Source organism: Aulonocara sp. 'chitande type north' Nkhata Bay, linkage group LG12 (genome assembly GCF_057382095.1).
Source record: "Aulonocara sp. 'chitande type north' Nkhata Bay isolate Kocher_YH1m ecotype deep benthic linkage group LG12, A_spYH_male_GT1.1, whole genome shotgun sequence".
Classification (NCBI taxonomy): domain Eukaryota; kingdom Metazoa; phylum Chordata; class Actinopteri; order Cichliformes; family Cichlidae; genus Aulonocara; species Aulonocara sp. 'chitande type north' Nkhata Bay.
Window position 1 is genome coordinate 10,339,978 of NC_141355.1, and position 10,975 is coordinate 10,350,952.

General features: G+C 40.6%; 1 protein-coding gene and 1 long non-coding RNA gene across 2 annotated transcripts; one reads left to right on the forward strand and one right to left on the reverse strand.

Annotated features, from left to right (window-relative positions):
* Positions 1-3,660: 3,660 nt before the first annotated feature.
* LOC147316940 (uncharacterized) lies at positions 3,661-5,774 on the forward strand. Its single transcript, XM_086313479.1, has 4 exons — positions 3,661-4,032; positions 4,174-4,425; positions 4,994-5,083; positions 5,254-5,774. Exons 1-4 carry the CDS (start codon positions 3,903-3,905, stop codon positions 5,511-5,513), a joined length of 732 nt encoding a protein of 243 aa, XP_086169605.1. The 5' UTR covers positions 3,661-3,902; the 3' UTR covers positions 5,514-5,774.
* Positions 5,775-6,213: 439 nt separating this feature from the next.
* Positions 6,214-8,203, reverse strand: LOC147316941 (uncharacterized). Its single transcript, XR_015131758.1, has 2 exons — positions 7,294-8,203; positions 6,214-6,483 (listed from the first exon to the last, which is right to left on the reverse strand). It is a non-coding gene; the product is annotated as an uncharacterized LOC147316941 (long non-coding RNA).
* Between the last annotated feature and the right edge of the window lie 2,772 nt (positions 8,204-10,975).

Sequence of the window (10,975 nt, forward strand, 5' to 3'; positions counted from 1 at the left end):
AGGGATCCCACTTCTGACACCAAGATTGAAGGAAATTGCCTTCCCGGGTTTCCTCCGTGGCGTGAGCGATAAGCAGAGTTCTGTCCTTTCCTTCTAAGATTCCTAATTATTTAAAGTAACACTCAGGTATGCCATTCAGCGTGTTAGTACGAGCTCGGGAGCAGCTTGGGAGAACAAGAAAACAGAGACTGCTTTAGGTTGCCTTCCCAATCGACTCAAAGGTTTATTTGATACACAGCAGTTTATATAGATGAAAAAAAAGGTTCGTGTGTCAGCTTTCCCAGTTCAAACCGGTACAGACTAAATAAGGAAACGTCTTCCTGCCTTCTGAGCAAAGTATCCCTTGTGTAGTTTATCAGTTCAGCTATAATTTATGATCATCCCAGCAAAATACACTCCTAGACATAAAATACAGAGTTCTTTCATTAGTGAATTCTGAAACAAACCACCTAGCCTTTAACGAGCCTTTTCCAGGAGATAAAGAAAAAAGGGAGGATGGGAGTAAGGAAGTGGTCTCATCTCTGTGGTGTTTTCGACCTTGAGGTACCAGCCTGTAAGTCTTACACATTAATTCTTGGGTCACAGAGAAAGAGAAAAACAACTAGTATATGGGCCTTATTGAGTAACAGTTTTCCTGTATGAAACAATATCCTGTAAATGCTTACCGTGGTATCAAAATATCATAACACCACTCCACACCTCTACACAGTTTAATCAGATTTCAAGCAAATCTTTTAGAGCTACTATGCTTAAAAATAGCCAGAATGGCACACACAAGTTAAACATGAATGAAAATTACACAATCTTCAGGTGATGAGTACGTTCAGAAATTTGAATCTGCCTTTAAATGCATAAAAGTAAATAATTTTCATTCATTTATAAATTATCAACATAGTTGACTTGCTGTATAACATGTCATTGCATTAAATGGAAAGCAAAGTAAATGAAAACTTCAGGTCTGAGGCATAAACTTCTGAATAAACTGATTTCAATAATGTCAGCATGGTGAAACTGACATCTATGCTGAACATTGCCATAAATCATTCTGTAGTAATTCACAAAATAAATGAATAAATATAAAATATTGATTTAAAATGTGCAATGGCTAAAACACCACTTTATGTACTGTGAAGCCTGCAGTTACAAAGGAGAGCAATAAGTTAAGAACAGACATGTCATTACCGACTGAATACGCATGTAATTGGCTTCTCTTATATATTCACATCCTGCAAATCTTGAATGGTGCTATTTACTCTTACTTATGTTTACAAGTGTCACTTGCGTTTGTGTTTAAGTTCGAAAGCTGTTGATCTTAGACAAGAACTTATGTTTTAATATATGAAAGGAGTACATAGAAAAGAGTCATGTTTTATGTATGTTATCTAAGAACATTCAATAAAAACATGTGCAATGACAAGTAGCTACATAAAGTAGAAAATCTTTGCAGCATGTAAAATACTATATTAAATCCAAACCATGCATACCAGTGGTGAATACAAATATTTACTAAAACAAAACAGCTCTATATCCGCCATTATAGAAATTCATCTCATGTAAACAACAACGTGGCAGCACAGTGGCACGGTGGTTAGCACTGCTGCTGCACAGCAAGAAGGTCCTGAGTTCAATTCCACCATGAGGCCGGGGTCTTTCTGTGTGGAGTTTGCGTGGGTTCCCTCCAGGTACTCCGGCTTCCTCCCACAGTCCAAAGACATGCAGCTAGTGGGGATAGGTTAATTGGTTAATCCAAATTACCCATAGGTGTGAATGCGGGATTGAATGTGAGTGCGAATAGTTGTTTGTCCCTGTGTTTTAGCCCTCCTGTGTGTTAGCCCTGCGACAGACTGGCAACCTGTCCAGGGTGTACCCTGCCTCTCGCCCTATGACAGCTGGGATAGGCTCCAGTGCGACCCTGAAAAGGATAAGCGGAAGCGGATGGCTGGAAAACAGCTCTACTTTTTTAAAAGGACTTACAAAGCTACATTCACTGTTGGGAAGGGCAATGAGAAAGTCCCCACATGTGGAAAGGCTGCAGTAATGCAAAAGGTTGTAACATGACAGTAACTATGTATGGGGAAAAGGGGGAGGAAGAACTGTGAAATTATTATAAAATGTGATTCATAAAAACGTTTCATTAATACAGGACTTGACATTTTACATCAAACATAGCATAAAGAATACAATTTCTGGTTTCTATTTTGCTGCACTAAAAGTTTAGTCTAAAGCCATCATCACCCCACTGGATCTGCTATTTAAGAGACAAAGGACAATATTTTTTTGAAAATATATAATTTCTGAAAGGGGTAAAATGAAGCTGGTTTCTATGCTTTATGTGTAGATGATGAACAGTGCCTCCACAAATAGACAAAACAGAGGTAGCCATTACAATGTTAAGCAGACCTCCACTGGAATCAGTGGGTGATAATTTTGGTGGAATGCACAGGAGCATGTTTGTAGCCGTTAAAAACCTCTCCCCTTAGGTTCTCTTAGGCTACGTCCATACCTACATCGGTATTTTTGAAAACACAGCTTTTTCTATGCGTTTGGGCCCTTCGTCCACGTGTTAACTGTGTTTTGGATCACCGTAAACGAATAAACTTCTGCCAGGGTGAAAACTTTCAAAAACTAGTTTTTGCATTTACTTTTGGATGAGGAAAATAGAGATTCAGTCACGCAACGTCAAAGGTGTGCGCCTGTTTTGACGTCATGCTGGGCGCCACATTATTGTTTACATGTGATTAATTTCTATAATGGTGAATATAGACAAAATACTGTTGCTGTTACTTGTACTATCTGCAACTTTTACACACTTACATATACACATGCAGTTACTGTACCTCCATTTAGAAAAACAGAGGCGTCAGAGTGAGTTTTGGACATGGCTTCAACACATGAGCTCTCACAACCCAAATCCTGATGCCAACGTCGATTTTGAATAAATAAAATTTTTTACAATTAAATGTATGCATGCTATATGCATTTCGTCCATTCCTAAGTTGTGAGTCTACACCAGCCGTATTTCACAGCGTTGCGACTTATGAATCACTCAGACTAATGTAAAATGTTCAGTTTATTTCTTTACTGAATAAACTCTGGCCAAGGGAGCCAGTGAGACAAAATCCAAAATACTGTCTTTAGTTATTAACATGTGAAATGATGAAGACACTTGAAAAGTGCTGCCTTTCCAGAAAAACACAAAAACTTTTCAGAAGTACTTAAGGTTTGGTCAATATTTCTACATGGTTAGGATTTGGCATGTCCTTGAAAGCGTTTGACTTTGTTTTTTGTGTGGACGGAAATATTCTTTTAAAACTGCACATGAGGACGGAATTTGTTTTTAAACTGAAACAGAAAATCTGTGTTTTCAAAAATACCCGTGTACGTGTGGAGTAAACTGATAAAAGGATGTTGGAATAAATGAAGCATTAGAGATAGGATAGCAGTTTGGTCATTTTGAAGTGGTTCAGGATAGAGTTACTTCTTCTATGATTTAAAAGAAGCCAGTTAAGGTGTTTCAGTTCTCTAACGGTGTGTTCACACCGAACGCGATGGACGCGAATAGAGCGTCAGGTTTACATGTAGTCAATGGAAAGGCGCGATGACGCGCGATTGCGGGTCCCGCGAAAATTCGGAAGCAGATTTGCGTCGCGAAAACGCCAAAACGCGTGAAACGCGCGTCAGTGTAGCGCGTCAGGCGCGTTTGACGCGCGAATAAAACCACGCGCGTGAGTTTTTGTGTTGCACTTTGTGCATACGCGCGTTTCGCGTCTACCGCTCGAGTTGGAAAAATCTGAACTCCAGCGTCAAATCGCGCCGCGACAACCAATCAGGAGCCTGGTGACGTGGCTCTGACCTAGGTCAAAGGGGCAGATCCAGCCAAAGCCCTTCATTCTTCATTCAGTATGGAGGAAAAGCTGATCAGCGCCGTGGCTAACCACCCCGAGCTATATGATGCCAGCTCCTATTTCTACCGAGACAGGAATAAAAAGGACCTAGCTTGGAGACACATAAGTGAGGAGATCGGGCAACCTGGTAAGTTCATTCCTTCTTCTTTTTAATTTTCAGACTGACCCGATGAAGCCGTGCAAAAGCTAGCAAGCGCGCCTACTGTCCCGCGATTTTCCCACTGTTGTACAAATACCTTTCCGCTAACCAGATAATGCGTTTATTCAGAGGACATCTGCAGGAGAAAGTGGAAGAGCCTCAGGGACACATATAATAAGGAGAAGAGGTCAGAGAAGGAGAAGAGGAGTGGGTCTGCAGCAGGATCGGGGAGGAGATGGAAGTTCTTCGCGGTCATGGGGTTTCTGGACCCCTTCCTCACCCCGCGGGAGACCAGCGGTAATATGGTGCGGACCGTGGAGAACTTCTCCCCCGAGGACCAGGGACAGCCCGAAGAGGCAGCAGGGGAGTGTCAGTCAGAAGGTATGTTTACAATTAATTAATGTAGGCAGTTAATTTATGCGTGTTGTCATACAGGAATATATTTTGTTTATTAATAAACAGTATAAAGTAGTCCCGCTGTTCATCCGTCACTGCCTCGCCTTTTCGCTGATTTTTTTTATTGCACCGTACAGCTTTCAACGATGCGCATTGCATTCTGCAGCCCAAATGACAAATCTCCTCCGTGTCGTGTCTCCTGCGCTTGCCAAACTTATCATGTTTGGTTTTGATAACCATCACTTCAAATAGAAAAAAACAGCACAAAAACACTCATAACTATGACCCTCATTCGGAAATAGACACCTGCACCGGGAGCAAAAAAGGCGCACAAAAGTGGCGCCGCAGACGGAGAAAAAGCGCGGCATAATACTTTTACGTTTTAAAATCGACAAAGGTTTGCACTTTGAGAATCAACTTGTGAGAACTGTGACTACTGTTCATGTGCTGCAATAAATGGGAGACCACTGTATATAATAATAAGTATATAATAATATAATATTCTCTATGACTATTGTCTTCAACCTGTTAACATTTAATATTGTCTTGATAGAGTCAAGTTATCATGCAGCAGAGTCCTCCCCTGTTGCTTCTCCTGACTCCCCAGTCCCTGGTCCCTCCACTCCTGCTGCTGCACCCACAGGTATGAACATCAAGCACTGATAGCTTTTTACTGCTTGGATTCCCTTGTGATCACCTTTACTAAATATCTACAACCAATCTGTTCATATCCTGGTTTTTTTCAATTTTGAAAATGACAATCTAGTAGCAGCCTTCTCATTTCTTTGTGGTGTTTTGTTCTGTTTTTTACAGGCCCACAGAGGAGGAGAGCTCGAAGGCGGTCGAGGGAAGGGTCCCAGGATGGTCCATCGGCGGTGGAGCTGGCTATCCTGGAGTCCCTAAAGAGGCCACGCCCGTCTGCAACAGAGTATTTCCTCCTCGGCCTTGTTCCTGCTCTGGAGAGCATGCCGCCTCAGACACGAGAATTCGTGAAATTCCAAATTCATAAATTAGTTTTTGACAACAGCACAGCTGTGCTAAATTTGGAAACATTGGACCCTAATGATCAGTAGTTTTCTGATGAGGCAGCAGCTCTCCAGGGCAGAAACAATGTTCTTATTCTTCTCCTCCTTCTCCCCTGAGGCTCTTCCACTCCAAGCTGGGTCCTTTTTATTCCTGTCTCTCTGTAAATAGTTAAATTTCATATATTTATGTTGAATCTTTTTATTACTGAATTTATATATTTTATCAAATAAACATTTATAATGACAAATGTCTCTGTTCTACTACACAGCAAATATTGGCACCCGACTTGACACAAGTAGAATTTATTTCATATTATACTAATGACAAAATATACTGATACAGTGGGATGCAAAAGTTTGGGCAACCTTGTTAATAGCCATCATTGTCCTGTACAAATCGTTATTTGTCACAATTTAAATTGTCAGTTAAATACATCATATAGGAGACACACAGTGATATTTGAGAAGTGAAATGCAGTTCACTGGATTTACAGAAAGTGTGCAATAACTTTACACTAAATAAAGCAGGTGCATATATTGGCAACACATAAAAAGAGAAATAACATAAATATGTAGTGTATATCAATGTGTGTGTCTCCTATATGATATATGTAATTGACATTTTTTACTGTAACCGATTCATACAGGAAAATAATGACTATTAATAAGGTTGCTCAAACTTTTGCATCACACTGGTTATAGGAACATAGTGAAGACAAGTTACTTAAGAGAATAAAGAGAGGTTAGGTTATTTTGGAGTAGAGATCCATTTATTAAGAAAATTTTAAAAAGGAGAAAGTTCCCTTGTAGTTGTGGAACATGGATCCTGAGTTGGGGGGTGCCTTCGTCTGGACGTGCTTCCCATCCAGAGCTCCACAACAGAGGGGGAAGTTCCAGCGCTCCTGGAATCCCTCTGCGATGGACCGCCAGTCTTCAGTTGAAGGCACAGCCGTGAAATCGTCCACTAGACAGTCCCAGATGGCCGTCGCTACCTGGGGGATGATCTGGCTCACCATACCTATGACACCACAGCCATGCTATCATTCAACCACTGATAACAGCATAAATCGAATTAAATTAAATCGGGACTTGATGAGACCATCTGAGTATCACTAGAAATATTATAAACAGTACCAGTTTGCTATCGGTAAACACCGAGAGCATTCACTGTTAGCATAGCACATCCATGTTAGCAGTGTATAAACGATACACTGCTAACATGGATGTGCTATGCCATCAGTAAATGCCGACAGCATTCACTGTTAGCATAGCACATCCATGTTAGCAGTGTATAAACGATAGTTTATACACGCCGACAGCATTCACTGTTATAGCACATCCATGTTAGCAGTGTATACACGATACACTGCTAACATGGATGTGCTATGCCATCAGTAAACGCCGACAGCATTCACTGTTAGCATAGCACATCCATGTTAGCAGTGTATAAACGATAGTTTATACACGCCGACAGCATTCACTGTTATAGCACATCCATGTTAGCAGTGTATACACGATACACTGCTAACATGGATGTGCTATGCCATCAGTAAACGCCGACAGCATTCACTGTTAGCATAGCACATCCATGTTAGCAGTGTATAAACAATAGTTTATACACGCCGACAGCATTCACTGTTATAGCACATCCATGTTAGCAGTGTATACACGATACACTGCTAACATGGATGTGCTATGCCATCAGTAAACACCGACAGCATTCACTGTTAGCATAGCACATCCATGTTAGCAGTGTATAAATGGATGGTTTAGCATATATTAGCACAGGTATCAATAAAGGACTACCGTATTGACCACTTTTACTAACCTCAGGCAGACGGACAGGCGCTCTGCAGGTGGGATTGAGCGCCTGTAATTGGTGTCTAGGCGGGCGATTCTGGGACCGACACGGGAAAGCAGGTCCTCAAACTGGCCGGGTGACAGACGATGATATCGCTGGAATCTGCCGTCATCCAGGCGCAGCTCCTGGAGCAAATGGTGAAACTCACCAAACTGCTCACGCGCCTGGAGGACCTGATGGACCCAGGTACGGCGAGGACGTCTTTTACGCTGCTGCTCTGCTCTCCACAGTACATAGAGAAGGGAGACTCTCTCTTCAAGCGCTAGCTCGATAGCTGCCATCTTGCAAAACCAGGTCTGGCACAACTCCCTCCCACATTCCTCCCACATTTCCGGTTCACGCGCGTCACGCGCGTCAAAATATCATATTTTGACGCGCGATGGATTTTTCTTGGACACGAGTTGAGACGCGAATGTACACGCGTCAAATTAGGGGCGTTTGGGGCGTTTTATTCGCGTCCATCGCGTTCGGTGTGAACACACCGTAATACCTCCTGGGAGCCCCCCAGTAGTGATGTTCGATTCGTGAACGAATCGTTCAATACTCGAGAATCACTTTACTGACTCGTGAATCATGATTCACAAGCCCAACTGACTCACTGACTCATCCCTGTTGCTGTTAGCAAACTAATTCCATTAGTAGAAATATATCTAGCTTATAATTAAAATTGTGGGGGGGGGGGGAAACAACAGCCAGTTTCGTAACAAAAGCATTTCTACTCTGAACTGGAAGAAAAAACCCTGAGTAGAAGCTCACATCAAGAAAATAGCTCCTCGGTTCAGAGTAGCATCACGCTGCTAACATGCTAACAACACATTTGAGCTACTCACCCCCTCGCTTCCTGTGCTGAATCGTAAGCATAAGCGAATCACTCAGGACTCGCTCACCCCCTCCCTCCTGTGCTGAATCATAGAGCGAACGAACCACGCACTCACTCACTAACCCCCTCCCTCCTGTGCTGAATCAAAGAACGAACGAATCACTCAGGACTCACTAACCCCCTCCCTCCTGTGCTGAATCATAGAGCGAGCGAATGAATCACTCACTCACCCCCTCCCTCCTGGCTCACAGCTTCTTCTTCTTGGTTGGCAACCAATGTTAAGGCGCATTACCGCCCCCTGGCTCACAGCGCAGTGGACATTTAGATGAGAAAATATATATTTGACACACTTAAGGAAAATACTAATAAAATACAAATAAACAAAATAAATGTTTATTAAGCAATTTTGATAGGAAATTGCTTAATTTTAGAAATGTTTTTGCTCTTTTTTCTCTATAAAATAGTTGTTGTTGTTTTTTGTTTGTTTTTTTAATCATTCATCTTAGCAGTGGGATTTACATGAAAAGGGAAACAAATTAAGTTTGAGTGAAAATGTAAAATTTTTGCACTCTCTGGTCAACTGACTCAGTGAATCAAATGACTCCAAAAACCCGATTCACTTTGGTGAGTGACTCATTAACACTCGATTCAGTAAAAAGAATCAAATTTACCATCACTACCCCCAGCATTCTGTACTGTACAGGAGACACGGAACGGAGGAGACTGATTGACAATGGTTTACAGCCAATTGGGACGCAGAAAACAATGCGCTGTAAAACAAAAAAGTTTAAAGAAATTTAAAAAAAAAACAGCATGCAAAATTGCACACAAAAAAATCTGCAAAACAGCGAGGCCGCAAAAGGTGAACCGCGTTAGGGACCACTGTACATCAAAGAAATATGTTGTAAACCATTAATTACAAGGCAGTGCTCAATAAAAAAATAAATTTATAAGCATTTACAAGGGATAGGGTCATGCTTTATAACCCTCAGTAAAGAAAAGAAATATGTATCTGTATTGTCTATTGCATTGTGATGTGAACTGCATGTATCATACTTTTGAGTTGATAGTTTATATCTGTATACAATATGCGACAATTACAATTACATGTTTGTTTGTTTTATTGTACAGATTTGCAAATATGTTATATGAGATTTTGCAAAAGAAGTGCTTGTACTAACTGAGCTAACCACTAGCTAGTTATATTCATCCATTTCCCCATACATGTCTGTTTTGATTGTTTAAGTTCTAATTGATTAGCCCTCACAATGGTTTACAAAGCTAAGATCACCATATTAGGAATGTCCCTTGTAAATGATGTAATAAAGAACCCAGAATAGAAAAAAAGCTGCCTGAAACTGACCATTTAAGAAGAGTGAGAAGCATCACACAGATTACATGCAGATATGCTGATTCTTTTATTAAAACAGTGGCCATGTTCAGTCAGTTAAGCATTCATCACTGTAACAGCATATACTGTAAATGAATATGGTTAAGTGTTTTAGGTCCCTTTTAGCAATATCTCATACAAAACTAATAACAATAATTTTTCTCTTGTCTTCAGTTGCTAGATTACAACACCAATACCACTGCTGTAAATTACTAAGTAGCTGTCAATGCAGACTTTTACAGGCATTTAAGAATAATTTTGTTTTACCAGCATAGGCCTGTTTAATCAATTTTCCCATTACTGTTTTTATCTAATCAATTTTTAGCTCATGCCTCAGACCTCTCCCATCTTTCCTTTTAATCTTATATAACCATTTCCTGACAATATGCATTAAATTATGAATGTGATGCTTTTTAAAATTGCTATTAATATCGGATAGACGAAATTCCACACTTAATACAGTAGGTCCCTTCCAAGATGTCAAGATGTCTGTGCCTGTTTTACCTGTTCACAGACAGGGTTGATGATTGTTGGTACACCAAACAGAAAACCTTTAGCTTAATCATGAAGACTGCTCTTCTTCAAACTTCAAATTCAAAACTTACCGTCCTTGGGTCCCTCATATACATCTGCCCAGTCTGAAGTAGATAAAATAAATTGTTTATAACAAAAGCAAAGAACACACACACACACACACACACACACACACACACACACACACACACACACACACACACACACACACACACACAGTGAGAGAGGGGGAGAAAGTCTTTCATTTATTAGATAGATGTTTTAATACTGAACTGGACATAATGGGATTTAATGTATCTTTTATTGGTTTATTTTTATTCTTCAGTCCTTGCTCACTGCATCATAAGTAAGCCTATTAAACAGAGCCTTTGAATATTGTTCCTTGTTCAAATATAGTAGGTATTACTTGTTTTAACAATTTATTGTGGTCTCTCTAAAGTATGAACTTGCTAGTCCTGTAAAAGAACTTTAATTCTTTGCAACATCTGCTTATTTGCACTCATCTATATATGTTTCCTTTGCGGGTGTGCCAGAGTCATTCTGACTTATAAAGCCAACATCATCATGTAACAATGTTGCAGAGGCACCTTGGGAGCAAGGTTGTTTGGCACATTGAGCTCCAGTCCGTCCATGGCAGCATAGCTTTCATCTCTGCGTGGGAATTGGTAATCACGAGGTGGCAGACCATTGAACACAGATTGCCACATCAGATAGGATTACAGATAGCATCGGTTTGATTGATATGTTTGTGTTCGGGGCTGATGGATGCTGATGTGACAGAAAGGGTATGATGACTTCTTCTCCAAGAGGCAAACAGTCAAAATATATATTACTTTGAAATGCACTAATAGGCCTTGCTTCACATATGACTCTGAAATAGCAGTGGTAAATTCACCTTTTTTATG

Excerpts from the sequence above, each read along its gene's own strand:
- LOC147316940 (XM_086313479.1), top strand. The coding sequence starts at position 3,903 with ATGGAGGAAAAGCTGATCAGCGCCGTGGCTAACCACCCCGAGCTATAT. Across the intron at positions 4,033-4,173 it reads TGAGGAGATCGGGCAACCTG|AGGACATCTGCAGGAGAAAG; the intron begins GTAAGTTCATTC and ends GCGTTTATTCAG. Across the intron at positions 4,426-4,993 it reads AGGGGAGTGTCAGTCAGAAG|AGTCAAGTTATCATGCAGCA; the intron begins GTATGTTTACAA and ends TTGTCTTGATAG.